The following is a 17,960-nucleotide window of genomic DNA, read 5'->3' on the forward strand; positions in this document are numbered from 1 at the left end:
CAGAAGGGTGAGGGGGGGGGGGGACGGGCAGTTGTGCCACAGAACAGCGTGCGCGGTACGGTCACAGGCTACCTCACGTAGCAAGCGGTTTCTCCAGCGATGCCGCCTTCACAACTTGTTTCTTTTCGAGAGCAGAGAGCGCATATAAATGTAACAATTACTTTAATTTTAATTACTATGGTAAAACTAATAATACAAAATTATTTCATTATGTTATATTATAAACTTTTTCTTTTGCAATTTCCTTGGGCTACCGCCGGTAGCCCCGGTAGTCTGCAAAATACGCCCCTGGTTTTATCAATATTAAATGCTAGTTTACTTTCTCTAAACCATTAATTCATTATATTTAACACTGTATTAGAAGTGTGTATAAAGTGATTGTATTGTTTGCTTGAGATAATCACACTTTTTATCATCTGCAAATAAGATTACCTACATTAAGTATGATCACAAATGTTAAAGCATGAAAAAAAATCTAAACTCTCGGTAACTTTGCGACTATTTCGTACGGTAATTTCAATTTTTTGTTTCCTATTTGATAAAAAAATTTATACATCTTGATTACACAACTTTTAACACTATATCACTTTGGAAAACGTATTATATGACTTTCACGTGTTAAATTTTATGTTACCTTGTTAACATGTTTTGGCCTGCTATCGGCCATCATCAGAACTGGTTGTTGCTGATCTTGGCGCCTTTTGTTTTGTTTCCTGTGAGGGTGTGTTTGTGTAGTGTAATGTGGAGTAAATTTAAAAAGAGAGGGGGGCCTTTTCTACATTGAAGTAAAATGCAGATTTGTAGTCTATTTAAATTTTACCAGGTGCATTTCTATTTCTGCATCAGGTATGTGGGGGTCAGAAGCAAAGGGGTATAAGTGCACTTAAGTTATTTGTGAGAAAATGTTGTTGAAAGTACTTAAGATTTCGTAAATTCCGTGACATTTCTTATTTCAATTTTAGTGTGTGGTGTGGTTAAAAGGTGTATTCCTTTGCCACTAAAATTTTAAGGGTGCTATTTATAGACATTTCGCAGCACGCACTACGAGTGTGCTAAACTAGCCCCGGCCATCCACTGGTTACTTGTACATAATTCAAATCATATCATATCCCTAACACTGGTTTATGAATACGAAAAACGCTGATCATCCACCGGAAGCCCACGCTAAGAATGTCTATAAATACGGCCCTTAATGTTTTAACTTGCCCTGCACTTAACTCATGTTCTTAGAAATGTCACGTGTACCCCTTTACTTCTGACTCCCTATGTCTTTTACAAGGCGCATTTCTATTTCTATATCAGAAGTGACTGATGTTAGTAATTATAAAACTGCTTTTGTACAGTATAGCAGTTAGCAGGAAGAGATGTGCAGAAATGTAAAATAATGATTGAATAAGTCTACTCGAGGGAATTTTAAATTATTATTTTGCATGTATATTTAAATATCTGGATCCCTTATTTAAAAGTTATCTTCCTATAAGAGTGTGTGCAAATATGCTGAGTGAGAAAAGTTGAAACCTTTTTAAGCTCTTAACAAGATGTGATCATTGACACAGTCTCAAAGTAACAAGTAGGCCTCATGATCTGAGACTGCTCTCTAGCATGGCTTCGAATTCTGCTTGGGCTTGTTTCCTGATAGTCTTTTCCAAGGGTCCTTCCCCATCTGTAAGGCAGCAAATGTCAGGTAATCCCATTGAGTCCTCAAGCACTCCTCTGTAACATACCTTGCGTTGGTGGGTGGGTTGCAGTGAATTGGGTACAAGTTACAATTTATCGAATAAAAGTTTACCTAATCTTCATAAGCATGCCAATTTAATACAACAGGCCTACCATCTTATTTCACAACTGCCTATGATAGGATGTTAACTTGTGTTGATCACACTGATATTGCCTGGTAAAAAAAAAAAAGCTTACAAGTCTATGAACTGAAACTATCACATTCAAAGCAATATCACTGCGAAACCAGATGTGATACAGTAACCAAATTCATAAATGTGTATACATCAATAATAAATTTACCAAATTCATATATATATATGTGTGTGTGTGTGTGTGTACATCACACTTGCAAATCTAGTCTTTCAGGTGAAGCTCCCTGTAAAGCAGATTTGAATAATTTCAAGGGAAAAAATTGTTCTGGGGCCGGGTATTGATCCCGGGACCTCTGGTTTAACATACCAGCGCTCTGCCAACTGAGCTACCCGGGAACTCCACCCCACACGGTCACATCACACTTGTTTATAATAAATTTAGTAATATATCACTAATAGTTTGGAATTTATAAACATTGGGTAATTTGGGTATATAGCTTAATCTATAACTAACCTATCTTTCTATTCCACAGGCATACATTGGACAAGTATCTGAAATGTTCTCCACCCCTGATTTTCATGAGGAATATTTTAAATTTACAAAATAAGCCTTATCAAGAACATAAATATTGGCCGATTTTTCTGTTATCTTGTTCATTAAACTTTTTTAAATACCTACCTGTCCAAATTGGATGGGACAAAGGTAAACTTAGGGTTATTATGACAAGAAAAGGTGAACATACTGGGTGGGGGGAGGGGGAGTGGGGAAAAAAAACACACCACCTGAGATACGTCCATTATTATGAAATGTTTTGCTGTTTATATAAATCCACTCAAATGTCGTACTCTGAATTTTTAGCAGTGATATACATGTAAGATGAACCTCATGAAGGTTTTAAAATAATAATAATAAAAAAAAATCGTACGTAGGAACACAATACATTATGTTTCGTGTGAAGGACAAAAGGAATTATAAAATAACTATTGCTGAAGGAACTTCAAGCATTTAAATAAAACAAGTTTTTATTCAGATGTAATTACGTACATAAAATCACATTTGTATTGTTCTTTAGTATGATACTGACATGTAAAAACTGAATGCACCTAAAATCTATCACCTTATTATTATAGTGCTTTTAAAACAGAGAATTATATAAATTTCTCTATTATAATGCATACGTTCACAGTTCTCAAAAAGTTTTTATTCTTCAAGATTTTTAGTTTCAATTCTACAACACACTGAATTTGTGTGATACTTGATGTAGCAGTTATATGGTTAATTCTTAAACGACTTTTTGAAGGTATTCATCAAAGAGGAAAAGTGCCAGACTAGTTTGCTTGTTCTCGCTCAGAAGACGTTTCAGGTCATTAGTATGACCAGCCAAATCTCGCACCACTTCTGCGTGACGATGCATGAAATGCTCCTCCAGGTATGAAGATACCTGTGAACATTAGCACAAGAATACTTAAAATGGATATTTCTGAAGTAAGGATGATGAATGGGGGAACTCTGCAACTTTTTTGTTTCATTATAAGAAAAAAAAAACTTTTTTTATAGAAAATTTGTTCTCTTTATAGTTACATAAAATTGCGGGAAACTTCACTTTTAGTATTTATTATAATTTAGTGAGAGTAAATTCTTGTTCCATTTCACTTTTATATTATGCATCAATTTCTATGCTTTCTGTAAGAAATAGATTTTCCACATTGAAAAATATATATTTGCAAATCTATTTTCAGTTTTGTAAAACATTTCCTAAACAGGACAATGACTAACATTAACTTGTCATATTCTATATTGCAGTAATCAAATAAAAAATATCGGAGCATTGTAAAATTACTTTGCTAAAAAGTCTGGAAAATGGTTATTAAATATTTTGCTCTAAAAATAAATACAGTGATATCTGTGTGTAAAATGAGCACTGGTCCTAAAATTATAAATCAATCCAAAATTCATTATACTGACCTCTGGGTCATGGTAGCCCTCACGGCGTCTGGTTGCTTCACCATGGATGAAGAGTGCTTCTTCAGCAAGTTTCTTCTGTGTATCAAGGCCATGAGCCAAAGCGCCAAGCTCATACAGTTCAAGAGTTTTGTCCTCAGGCTAAAACAATGTGCCACATTAAAATATACAATATTTTGTGACATACAAATATTACGTGCCACATTAACACCAAATATTTTGTGACCTACAAAGTGAATATATATTTATAAATTATAAACTTCTTTTTAACGAATTACAAAAACCGAAATAATAATGTAACTTACTTCATCTTCTTGGGCTTTGCGTGCTGAAAAGTTCATGACTCCCCCACGTTTGGTGATATATTTGATCAGATCAATTGCATCATCCCATGTTGTGTCTGACAACTTCCGAAACAACTTCTCAAAACCTTCACGGCTCTTTTCATAGTTCCCAAAGTGAGTTGACTAAAATAAACAACATTAAGAATTACAAATGCAATCAACACAAAATTCCACACTTAAGTTAATTATAATACTGTAACTGGGACTTAATCAGTTGCACTTGTTCCTACTTTTAGCAATACTAACAAAGAACATGAGCATAATTTTTTATTAGAAAGCTAGAATTCTTTAATTTTCAAATCAAGCGGAAATGAGTACCAGTACACAAACGAGACAAAGTGACATTTTTTCAATCTATGCTAAAAACTAAGCATATATTTTTATTACAAAACGAATTTTCTTACAATCAATAATCAGAAGGATTGGCGACAATGCTGTCACCATTTTATTGTCTGAAAAACCTTGAAATATCCAGTGTCACACAGTACCTACTACTGTATTTACCCATGTAATAGACGCACTTTTTTTTCCCCCCTTTTTAGATTTTATAACAAAAAACACGCACCCCGCGTGTTTCATGCGAGAGAAAAAAAAACCGTATTAAAGGCGTATCAGCTTGAATAATCGATAGAATAGGCCTACATTAACGATATATGGGCTACGACTAATTTATATATCAATTGCGTCGCACTTAAGATGATCGATAGTTTGCAGCAGTTGTATAAACAGATAACTTGTAACAATGAATACAGCGACAATAAGACAAGACACTTTATTGTTATTATTAACACTAGCTTTACCTCATTCACTATCAGGTTCAGCATCACTGCTATTATTTGTCACAGATTCACATTCCTCTATGCGTCTATTTTTTTTAAGTAGGTTATTTTACGACGTTGTATCAACATCTTAGGTTATATAGCGTCTCAATGAGGTGAAGGTGATAATGCCGGTGAAATGAGTCCAGGGTCCAGCACAGAAAGTTACCCAGAATTTGCTCAAATTGGGTTGAGGTAAAACCTCGGAAAAAACATCAACCAGGTAACTTGCCCTGACCGGGATTCGAACCCAGGCCATCTGGTTTCGCAGCCAGACGCGCTAACCATTACTCCACAGGTGTGGCCTCTATGAGTCTATTACACAGGGAATTTCTTTATTCTAATTTTAAAATTGGGGTGCGTCCATTATGCAGGTCAGTAAGGTATTCAGATCACATGCTGTGTTTCAGATAATCTCCTGGTCAGGATTGTAATAAAATAATAATTCTATATATAGCCCATATGTATTATATAGCAAAAAATAAGCCAGCATCTACGTACTTTATTAACTGGTTCTCAGAAAATTTTAATCTATCACGAGAATTTTATGAAATTGCGAAAATTCGGACAAGAATATAAATTACTGTAGTTAGCGAGGGGCTGTTGGTCTTTTACAAGGTATGTGACAAGGTTAGTGGGCTAGTTTAGGGATATCTAATTGACGTGAGACCAAGAAATTAAGATCATTTAAATTTTTTACATATTCCTCGGCCTCACATCACTTAGATATTCCCTCAACTAACCCACTAACCTTGTCACATACCTTGTAAAAGACTTGCAGTCCCTTGCTAATTATCTAAATTACTTACCATTAGAAGATAATCAAAGCTTCGCCCAATGTGAGCATTTACATAGCTTTGTAAATCAAACATAACTTCATGGGCCGCTCCATACTTGGCATGGCAGTTTTTCAAGTCAACACCTGAAACATAAATATCTTTATATGGTCTAGATTTTGTAATTAGCATCATCACAAAGATATTAAGCTATTCCATGTTACTTTATTTAAGTTGCTGCAATGCATGTAAGTAGAGTTTAAATTTCGGCAAATATTGTCGTTGCCATACATAGTCTAAGACAATATCCAAATATGTCTACAGTCCCGATTATCCGACCTTCCGTGTTATCCAAATAGCTTTTTTAAAATTAACATTACAGCACTTAGTGTACATATATACAGTACAGAACAAACAGAGCTTGTTAAAACTAATTATATATTGTACTGTATTATGAATAACTCGTTTATTATGCACATGTGAGTAATGTCTTTCTACATTACTGGGGTCAGACCTTTGTCCCTTTACGATTATATGATCAGGAATTTATAAATTGGAGAGGCCATAGCCCTATATGGAATTTTAAGGCTATTGCTATTATTATTATTATTATTATTGCTCATCAATTGAGCAAAATTTTCGGCATTTCTATTCACTTGTAGCTAGACAGCATGATCGAATTTCAGAAACGCAATTACAAAATCATAATTTTTTTTTCACTCCTCAAAAACGAGAAAAACAGTACTTACTTTTTAAAGCCCTGACAATTACCGTCTCCCACAACGATAACTTCTCAATTGTAGAAACGAAAAATTAGTTCTGGGATTAATTTCTAGGTATATTTATAATTCTCAACAGAAAAATTCAGATTTACAAAATACTTAAGTGCTTTACAAAATGTGTAATTCACCTTTGAGATTTGTTGCCCTAACAGTGAATTATTGATAGTGGTGGCAGATATTTCAAATTAAGACAATTAAGTTATGTAATAAGCATCGGTCAGGTTATCTTCCCGCAACAGAAGTCAAGGACACACTTTCCAGTATTTAGTGTATAGAGGCTGACAAAATGCTAACCATAAGAAAACTTTGAAAATTAAATAAATAAATATATATATATATGGTAATGTATGTGCTCCGGACCTCTATGGCAAGTCGGTGCTTACTTCATAATTACCCAAATTATAGCCTAGCACCCAACAACAAAACAAATTCTGAAATGGAGAATTTCTTTACTATAACCAGTATTTCAATATTTTACTACCTCACGTAAGTATATGACTCACGTATAAATTTCTCCTTAAGTTATATTAATAAGCTTATTATTTTAATAACTACATACCTTTCGAACCACAGCTCCCTACAACGTCATTGTAACAGTATTCACCAGCAGCAACAACAGCCAACAGGCAAGAGAAAGCAACCAAGAATTTCATGATGAACCTACAAAAGTAACCATGCATTAGTATCGAATCGTGTCATATGCATAATAATATTTTGTTAAATGAAAGAAAATATCATTACCAACAATAAGTAGGCCTTCAACCTGATTTATTGCAGATCACCACGAATCACCAACAAACCTCAAACACCAAAGACAATCTTCACACTGAGCTGGTCTAGTGCGACGTTTCTTACATACCTCCTAACCAATCCGAATGATGTTGCGCCATCACTCGATAAAACAAATCACGTGCACAGTGCGCACGCAGCTCGAAACTGCGCATTGGTGGAAAGAGCAGATTGATACTTAAGTAAAATTTCGGAGCAGATGACTTCGTAGCCATTATCTAGCATTTGGTTGATTGAGTCGCCTTCTACGCCAGTGTGTGTAAAGGTTGACAAAAGAACAAGTGGTGGATCTTATATTATTAGAATAATATCATTTCGTCGTATTTGTACATTTTTATTGTTTCGAAAGGTCTGTGGTTTATACTGAAGTAACTTTACCAAAGCAGTGTCATATTTGCGCAGTAACTCATTTGAAAGAAAGTGATACATTTTCGAATACAGAAATGAAATCAATGCAAGTAATTGTTTTCGTCGTAGCTGTGGTCTGCGCCCATTCTGTGTCTGCGAAATTGCAATGTGAGTATAATCTACATACAGGTGGTACAGAAATTTTATTAGAATTACTTGCTGTTGCATTCTGTGGTTATGGTTGGCAGAAAAAAATGGACACAATTACGCACATTAAATTTATATGGACCAATAGAATCGGGTGATAGAGTAAATTGAATAGGCTTATTAATGCCAACTTTTGACTACTGTTGGGTGGTGGTCCTAAATTATGGCATCGACTTTAGGTTAGGTTCATGTACGGTACATTGAATTTTCAAGACTTGTGTGGGTGCCTTTTATTTATCTGTTAGAATAAGTTGTGGTCACTGCCTCTGGTCTTACGACTTTCTCATAACAGAGAAGAAGGACATGTTAATTTTTTAAGAAAACTCACAAGTTCCATGAAAACGGTGTGTTCAAATACCACAACTGCCATGACATCATCTGTAATTAAGTTAGGTTAGACTTAGTTTGTTTTTCTGTATAATTGAAGTTCTTTGGTGGGCCTATATTTGGGAGGGGAGGGTACTGTAGAAATTTATTTTGAGTGCCTGCAAAAAGTGTATGGCTTTGCTTGTTGCCAGAATGTTGATTAATTTTATGGCTCTGGCTGGAGTTTAATACGGCTCAAAATGTTTTTTTCTAGTTGTGCGGTTATTTTATGCATTTATAGTTATCATTGCTTTAGCATAAATTGAAAACAAAGACCTTGAACTTTTATTTTTTTCTGTTTGATCTTGGCATGTTCTGGTTTGATTCTTGGCAGTCATGTTGGCAGTTGAGGTTGCAAATCAATTTATTACCAGTTACATTAGAAATTCCCCCCCCCCCCCCTTTCACGAAGAACAAACGCATTGAATCTTGAATTGGGAATGAGATGGCATTAGGTCAAGATAAGACACATTTTTAAGCTTTCAACTTTTAATGGTTTTCTGGATTGTGCAAAAGGGAATTTGCTGTTTTCAGTCGAATATTGGCCAAACATTGATTATAGAGATGCAGTAATGCTGGAATTTCCTAACCAATCTAAGTTAATAAAAAGTTTCTTTACTTAATCATGGTTAGTTAGAAAAAACAGTATTATTTTTAATTGTAATATGAGAAGGAAATAAACATTTTAACAGGTTTGTGGCAGTCTCACAAGGATACTGAGCAAGTGTTCTTTCAGGTATAGTTCGACCTATATCTAACAGTGACATTTGTTCTCGTGAGGCGTAACTTGGCTTTTTCCATTGCTGATATTAAATATAGGAATTCATTACATTTCGAAAATTGATTCAAGTGAACAAGAAAAGAGCTGATTAGGAGAAATATTGGGGTTGTTACAAACTGCTAAATCCACTTGATAACGTTACTGGATATAGTAATTTGTAATTACTTCCAATGACTAAGAATCCTTATTTCCACCCCTTTTCGTTTACGTGAAGAGGAAAGTAATCAACTTTGGAAATGTTGTGCATATCTATATCTGCTTTGACATGAACTATTAATAATGGAATTTCACGAGTGTCAATATTAGGCCCTCTACTTATAGTGTTCATAAATAATCTTGCCGCCCCCTCCCCCAATAAAAGATGTAGATGTCATCCCATATTATTTGCAGATGACGCAGTACTTAAAGTAATTACAGCCAGTGACTCCAACACATTCCAATCTTCAACAAAGCAATTCTCCTTAAAATATGTGATTGGTTCTCAGCTAATAAATTAGTATTAAACTGTAACAAAACTAACCTAATCCAATTTAAATTCTGCCCAAGTTCAAGCTCGCAAATTTCAAGAAAAATAATAATTAACATCAGGCCTCTAATAGAAACAGCAACAACCAAATTTCTTGGCTTACAAATCGATAATACATTAAATTGAAAAAATCATAAAAAATAACCCCCAAACTAAATGCAGCATGTTTTGTTATCACGAGTAGATCAATGCTAGAGATAGTAAACATCAATATACTTTTAAAACAATATACACTGCATATTTCCACTCTATAATTAGTTTTGGAATAATATTCTGGGAAAATCCTACAGTTAGTAACAGTATATTCCTACTACAAGAAATAGTAATTAGGATAATAGTAGGTGCCAAATTCAGAGAATCGTGTAGGACCATTAAAAAGAACTACATACAATGTCCATGGCTTGTCAGTATATATTTTTTTCGTTAATAAACGTCCTTGTATGTAATCGTGAAAACTTAATTCAACTGTTCATAGTATAAATACTCGTCAAAAAATGACTTTCATATGCCATCGGCAAGCCTATGGTGCTATCAAAAAGAAATGTTACATGGCAGTAAACATTTTTAATAGACTTCCTGTGGATATAAAAAATGTAACCCAAAAGGTAAGATTATTTAGAGCCAAATTAAAGAAATAGGCTACCCAATTCCTCACACCTTCTATTCTGTAGATGAATTTGACATTTAACAATTCTGAATGAATATTTCTGTTTCTTATTGAGTATCAATACTAACCCCTTGCATTGACTACAATATAGTAGCCTATAATGTAAGACCCTTCTGTATACATTTCAACTAGACTGTGACTGTGAAATAAGGTTGTAGTACAGTACTATTAAGATTTTTTGACGTTTTCCACATTCTAGCTGTGAAGCTATATACAAATACCATGGAATGTAAATAAATACAATAGAATAACACCATCAATGAAATAAGTCCAAGTTACAACCTCTTCTAAATAATTTTCTTTCCTATTTGCAATAGTATTTTTCCTTGATAAAGTAGTAGGAAGTCTTGAAATATCTTCTTTGATTTATTTTATTTATTTATTTTTGTCTATAGCCTAACAGGGCGAAGCCCCAATTACAATAGACAGTACAGAATGAATGACATATGTTGCTACCTCGCGTATTTTCTTCCTTAAGCGTTTTCATTTGAATTAAATTATATATATATATATATATATATATATATATATATATATATATATATATATATATATATAGCGTATTTCCTCCTTCCAGTTACGTCCATTTAAAGGACACTGACATTTTCGTTCAATTAGTTTATGGTGGCAAGTTTCCTGTTTTGTATCACTGCCAATTGGAAGTATGTTTCGAACACAGACACCCTCGGCTCTTCACTGCGCATGCGCAGTCTTCTTCAAGGCATGTGGCAAGGTTAGTGGGTTAGTTTAGTTGAGGGGATACCTAAGTGACTTGAAGCTGAGGATCTTACTTAAATCATTGAAATCTTTTCACATATCCCTCAGCCTCACGTCTCTTAGGTATCCCCTCAACTAACCCACTAACCTTGTCACATAACTTATAAAGAGACCGCGCATGCGCAATGAAGAGAAGAGCACAGATCACACACAGAGGAACTGAGGGTGAGATTTATCCACTTTTGTGTCGTTCGATAGTTACTTCCGATTGGACACAAAAATCTTCCTGCAATGAGACGTAGCCTACGTCAAATGTCAGCGAATTCACTTCTAACAATAGACGTTTACCAGCTCAGTCTAATCTTTCATGAAATAAATTAAAGTGAAGTTCAGCTCGTTTGGTTGTCTCAGTACATTAATGTTAATGAAAAAGAGTGGGGCTGTAGTAGATGTTTTTACAGTTTGTGTAGGTACCTCTTGTTTATTTGTTAACTCAATCTAAAGGATTGAAGCTACCTCACCATCACTAGGTGAGTGCCTACGAGGGTTTATTAAGTATTGATAGTTATAGAGGAAAAGGATAAAGGAAATGATCACTTACGCCTCAAATCAGTACAATAATGTAGTAGGCCTAAATCACATTAACAAAGTACAGAAACTAAACTAATGACTGGTTTATATATCTCCCTCATAAAACACCACTCGGAATCCCCCCCCCCCAGTATGTTTCAGCCAAAAATTTCAGAAAAAAAGAGAAGGAATTACGCGATAATATACCCACGGTAATAAATGCAAACGGGCTTTGGGTGAATGTAGAGTATCCAACACCCACTGAACGAATATTTCACTTTTATCACTGCCAATGTTGCGCTATAATCGTATATGCAAGGTAGGCTATAACAAAAACCTAAACTAACCAAACCTAACCTGTCAAAGAAGCAACAAGTTATACTAAATATGTGTAAAATTGGCCTATGTTTCTATAGTGAGCGGGACATAAGTAACATTGACCAGGCTTTGTGTAGATCATTGAAATATTCATGCTAGTTCATTCACAGGAAAGCTTATTGTAAAAGTCTATCTTTCTATTAATGTTTTATAATCATTACACTTATCGCTTACAATAACAAAACTTACTGCATTGTCTCGAGTGACGCATTCAAGCAGTACTATCGTAAAGTACCATGGTACCATTAACAAAAACAAGTGATCAGTGAGCACGGCATTCTATAGTAATCTATAGAGCCACTGTCATTGTGAGTTAGAAGAGTATGTTGGCTGCTGATTACCATATCGACAAAACTAGCGTTCCATCAAAATACGGTATTCACTCCATCAAAATACGGTATTCACTGTTTGAGTTTCACAGAATTTGTTGGAGCATTTCTGCTGAAGTCCTTTAAGAAACGCAGTTGACTTGATCGTTTGTGTTAAATGAATCGTTATTATAGTGCTAATATTTCTTGTGATACACATTTTTTTTTCAACCAGAAAGAGAAATGTTACAGAACGAATTTTCTCTATAAATGAATTTGTGATTTGACTTTTAAGTACTGTATTATCGACAATTGTCGCTGGTTTTTTACGAGCTAACAACGGTATTTGATAGAAGCTCAACTGTACACAGAAATACGAAGTAAAAAATGTCCTTTCAGGTAAGCTTCCACCAGTGGACATCCCAAAGGACTGGCTCACAATGGTGGAACCTTGCACCAAAAAGATGAGGGAGCAGGTGCAAGAAGAGCTGCGCGCTGCACTCACCTACATGGCAATGGTGAGTGTGACCTTCGTATATCTGTTCGCGATTTTAATGAATTTAATTATTTTTCTTTCTTTATGTTTTAATAATTCATGACCTAGTTTTGTGCTTTCGGTAATGATATCAGAAAGCTTTTTATTCATTTTTATTTGATATTTTTATAATTCTCGTGTCACTTTTACAAGTGGAAAAACTATTGCTAATTATTACTACTGCGGTCACTAAATTGTACTATTGTACTGAGTCAGAATAACGGGTTTCTGTAATTTGGGGATAATTTCGTTCAAGTCAGGATCCAATTTTTCTGTTTCATAAATTTTCGTTAGCAAGTTCAATTATTGCTGTTAAAACAACAGGGATGCATGGATTCGAGGTTATACGTCATGTCATTTAAATTCAGTTGAGTTAAAAATGTACTTAAGGTATCTTTTCAGCTTCTGCTTTGTTGATGTTATGATCTGATGATGGGTAATGTCACTTGGGTTCCATCCCCATCTGGGCAAAGAAGGAACTTGTGGTGGGCAAAGTGGACCATTATCATAATTACTTTACCAATATTCCACAATCACCTTCACTCTGTGAGATTACCTAGCCAGGGCTCCAGAACAAATAAAAAATGACTGAAAGTTGTACATAATGTGTTTAATAAAGACTTAATAATACAGTTGTTTTTAGTAGTTTGTGTGGGATATATACCCTACTTCTTTGCTATTATTATTATTATTATTATTATTATTATTATTATTATTATTATTATTATTATTATTATTATTTTTCGTCTTTGTGATGGTTTCTGTAGACAGTATATCGACAAATTGCTTTCCATCTGGTGCTCACTTATGCCCGTCAGTTTCGGCAGCTAGATAAAGATGTTTCAAGGAAATCAATTCTTGTGAGATGTTAGGCTTTTTCGATTGTATTTAGAAGACAGTTTTCCACAAACTGTTGCAATTAGTGGCAGGTTCGATCATCAGGGTAATATAACTCAATCCCTCAAAGGTAACATATTCTGTTTGAGTTCAATTGTTTGCAGTAGCCAGGGATAACGGACCTCACAGAAGAGACGACAGATCTAGTATTGCATTACCCTGACAGAACCTGAAAGTAGTTGCAAATAATATATGATATGCGAAAAATAATCACTTAGTGATTTAAGATGGCGCTTATTCTGTCGGATCCTGGCCACTTAGTCACTCATAACGAGTGCACCTCTGCACATATGTGGACATTGTGCCACTGTCATACATCTGTGACGCAGTGCATGAGGGTAGGTCACTAGAGGGAACCCAAGAGATGAAACTTCAACTGAGAGGATTCAATTCAACATCGGGAAGAGAATCCAGTGTGGCTTAGTGGATAGAGCGTCAGCATGTAGAGCTGAAAACCCGAGTTCAAATCGTGGTGCCAGAGAGAATTTTTCTCTGTTCCATTCATCCTTCATCATATGATGACGCAGAATTTCTGCACGGAAATATCTTATGTACTTCGGTAGATCGTAATATAATAGTTGCAAAACGTTTGCGTTGTCTCAATACATGGACGCAAAATTCAGAATTCTTCTTATGAATAGCATTGTTGTTTTTGTTGTTGTTGGATATGTGTAAGTAATGCGTTTTTATTTCAGGGTGCCCATTTCTCGAGGGATACAATAAATAGACCTGGATTTGCTAAAATGTTCTTTGAAAGTGCAAGTGAAGAACGTGAACATGCTATCAAAATTATTGGATACTTGTTGATGCGTGGAGAACTTACCTCAGAAGTCAGCAAACTCATCAATAATCCAGTATGTAAAACAAAGAAAATATTATGATCTTTATAATGAAATCATTAGAAGCCTATGTAAGTTCCTGCCACTGCTTTTAAATGCCCTTGTAAAGTTTATACTCTGCAGTGTTGGCTGTCTCGAATAAAAAAATTGATCATGGTGACTGAAGTTAAAAAAAACTCACTTATGTTCATGCATTAAATGTTAGAATAGATTCTGAATGTTTTATTTTATACCTTAGTAGTAAGCTTTAATTGCACTTTCAATTGATGGTCTTTGTTTGTTACTTTTATCAGGCTCCACTTAACGAAAGCTGGGAAACTGGCGTTGATGCCCTTAAAGACGCATTGAAATTAGAAGCCCACGTCACGCGCAAGATCCGTGACATCATCACTGCTTGTGAAAATCCAACTGGTGACGGAAATGGCTTTAACGACTATCATGTAAGTTGCATTGTGAAACACAACTTTCTGCTTAAAGTTATCTCAGCCTGTCTCATTAGAATTAGTTGGAATTTTCCATTAATTGGACTGAAGGTCATTTATAAATATAGGCTACTGTGATTTAAGTTTCAACAGTATTGTGTTGAATGTTTTTAAAGGATTGTTACACGAAATTAAGATAAATATTATTGAAATAAAATGTGACGAGAAAGAATCTCTGTTAACTAACTAAACTGTTAAGAATTATAAGATAAGAGCTGTGGTTAAATCATTAAACCTTTCATTTGTATATTTCAGCTTGTCGATTACCTCTCGGGAGACTTCCTGGAAGAGCAGTATAAAGGTCAGCGTGATCTTGCTACCAAGATATCTGTGCTGGGCAAGATGATGGATAACTATGGTGCCCTTGGGGAGTTCCTTTTTGATAAAAAGCTGCTCAATGGAGAATTGTTTTAATTCCTGATCACGTTAAACTGTTGCATGTGCTGAACAGCTGATAGTTTTAGTTGCTCTCTTAGCTGTGATTGTTTTTTGAAGTTCTATAAAATGTTTTCATATTAATAAACGAAAGTTATGTAGAAATGTAACAGAAGTCCTTACGTATTTCGCAGTATCCAGGGGTTTTGCTGATATGAACAAACTGTAAATGTATTTTACTGCCATATACTTTTAGAGCATGGATTTTAAAATAAACGCCATTAATTCTTCAGTATGGGAGGAAAGTTGTATACCTGTGTAAGAAAATCTAAGAAGTATGTAAATAAAAGTTTTTTAAGATAATTCCATTTGAAGCAGAATTTTTTCAGTGCCAACGTCGGTTTTTATCCTTCACATACTCGGAGCTTTGTTGTTGCTGACTTAAATCCGAAACTTGCAGCATGCAATTTCGTATCAAAGTATAATATTTCCATGCTGAAGCTTTAAAGGCAAAAGGTATTATTGGGGTGAAAGGTCGATCAATTTTTATTACATTTATTTGTTCTATATGTCGAGAATATTTTGGGAAAAGGCTAATACAAAATGTAGATCACATCTGCTAAAGGAACAGTTACTTCTGTAATTTAAAAAAATTGGTGATAATGTTTTGACCAGTATTGTAACACAGCTACCAAAAAAAATTGAATAAAGAATTATACTTTTGAATAAAACACCATTCCTTCAGTTGAAAAAAAAAATTGAAACATATTCGTAATAGTCGTAAACATAGGTTATTTTTCTTTTTGAAAATTCAGAGAAGAAAATGTGACAAATGAATATATGGTAGGTTATTTATTTTTTCTGTCTGCTGATTTGATTGAACGAAAGTGTGAGCAGCATACTCTGGAGAAGAGGGCGTGGGAGGTTGCAAAATCGATTCGCATAGCCTCAGAGCCACAACCATAGACTTCTTGCACACCCACAGTCCCAAGACTGGCCACACAAACTACTTTGTAGCTATAGAAGATTGTCACAACATGCCCATCATGGTCACTGGCGATTTAAACATAGACATATTTAGAAGCGAGAATGCTGCATTCCTTCACTTCATGGGTGATGTTTGGAGGCTCTCCTATGATACCTAGAGGGCTCCTGCATCAAAATGATCTTAAATTCTGATGGCTGCAGCCACCATGTATAATATTTCTCGTATCACGCTATTCTTGCCGTGTAAAATAAATAAATATGGTTTATTTAATGACGTAACTGCTAAGATTATATCAATGTTGCTGATGTGCCTGAATTTTGTTATGCAGCAGTTCTTTTACATGCCAGTAAATCTACTGACATGAGCCTGTCGCATTTAAGGACACTTAAATCATAGAGCTTTCCATATGTAGAAGGAGGCGTTTGCCCTCAACGGGACATTTTTAGGCTAATCATTTCATTTAAAAGCCATATATTTGGGCTGGGATTGAACCCACAACCTCGAGCACAGAATGATTCCATTGATTTGATTGTCATGATTTGTCGCCAATAAATTACTCGTAGTACATAATCTCGTATTATTTGTTACACCACATGTTCTATGTAAAGATATGCATCGCAAGAAAACTGCACCTGTTGGCAGGTGATCACATCCACTCGTAGTTCTACGTAAAGGTAAGCAGCACAGCAAAACTATACACCTGTCGGCAAGTTTTCGTAATCACACGTACTTCTACGTAAAACCATGCACTTGTTGATAGGCGACAGCATCCACTCATAAATAAGGATAAGCAGCAAAGCTATGCACTTGTCTATAGGTGATCGTAACCACACATACTTCCATGGAAAAATATGTAGCATAGTAAAACTGTGCACCTGTCAATGGGTGACTGTACTTTTACGTAGTTCAACGCAGTGGTGATATTCAAAAAGTTATGCACTTGTAGATTTTTTACTTTAAAGAAAGTTTTCAATGTCGATGGTGTGGAACAGCAACCTCGTAGTTGTGTATAAAAAAAAGTGAGATTTCACTTTATTGCTATAAAAAAAGTATTTCCGAATCATCTGCAAACACATCTAATGTGAAGACATGGATACAAGCTTTCGTTATCAAGATTTTTTTTTAGTTATTTAACGATGCTGTATCAACTACTGTATTCAGTTATTTAGTGACAATGAGCTTGATGATAGTGAGACAGTATTTGGCAAGTTGAGGCTGAGGATTTGCCATATCAAGATATTGAAATGTTTTTTTCGCTCTCATGTAAAATTGAGTATTTTGATATGAGGTTGCTGTTCAACTATCGATATTTAAAATTAATCAGGAGTCTCGATATAGTACTAATATATTTCCGCAGTTGTGTCACTTCGAAATGTATAGTAACGAGTATAGAAAAAAATAAAGATTATTATTATACTCATGCGGCTACCTTCGTAAATTTGTGAAAAATAGTTTTATATATCTACATCAGCTGTACAATTTGCAAACGTCAAATCTTTACAATTACGGTGAGATGTCAGAGTAAATGAGAAAACGGAAGTTCATCTTATTTGAGTGCATATTAAAGTTCTAATTTAGGTAATAGTTCCAGAAAACTAAACTATGATATTCACGTCATACAGAAACCGAATTTTTTTTATAAAATAAGGAAGTATGTGTTTCCTTTGCAATACTGTATACATTTTTCTGAGTC

The 17,960-nt window shown here is 34.7% G+C and overlaps 2 protein-coding genes across 3 annotated transcripts; one reads left to right on the forward strand and one right to left on the reverse strand.

Annotated features, from left to right (window-relative positions):
* Window positions 1-2,816: 2,816 nt before the first annotated feature.
* Window positions 2,817-7,373, reverse strand: Fer2LCH (Ferritin 2 light chain homologue). 2 transcript variants are annotated; one of them, XM_069822158.1, is made up of 6 exons: window positions 7,236-7,373; window positions 7,054-7,154; window positions 5,746-5,858; window positions 4,080-4,241; window positions 3,778-3,915; window positions 2,817-3,253 (listed from the first exon to the last, which is right to left on the reverse strand). In XM_069822158.1, the coding sequence occupies exons 2-6, from the start codon at window positions 7,145-7,147 to the stop codon at window positions 3,095-3,097; spliced, it is 666 nt and encodes a 221-aa protein (XP_069678259.1). In that variant the 5' UTR covers window positions 7,148-7,154; window positions 7,236-7,373; the 3' UTR covers window positions 2,817-3,094. The 2 variants fall into 2 exon arrangements, with proteins under 2 accessions (XP_069678259.1, XP_069678260.1); XM_069822159.1 differs by having other exon boundaries at window positions 7,258-7,362.
* A 123-nt stretch (window positions 7,374-7,496) lies between these two features.
* On the forward strand, window positions 7,497-15,642 carry Fer1HCH (Ferritin 1 heavy chain homologue). Its single transcript, XM_069822160.1, has 5 exons — window positions 7,497-7,799; window positions 12,551-12,669; window positions 14,279-14,437; window positions 14,716-14,862; window positions 15,160-15,642. Exons 1-5 carry the CDS (start codon window positions 7,727-7,729, stop codon window positions 15,316-15,318), a joined length of 657 nt encoding a protein of 218 aa, XP_069678261.1. The 5' UTR covers window positions 7,497-7,726; the 3' UTR covers window positions 15,319-15,642.
* The last annotated feature ends 2,318 nt before the right edge of the window (window positions 15,643-17,960 follow it).

This window comes from Periplaneta americana, chromosome 3, assembly GCF_040183065.1.
Source record: "Periplaneta americana isolate PAMFEO1 chromosome 3, P.americana_PAMFEO1_priV1, whole genome shotgun sequence".
Classification (NCBI taxonomy): Eukaryota; Metazoa; Arthropoda; class Insecta; order Blattodea; family Blattidae; genus Periplaneta; species Periplaneta americana.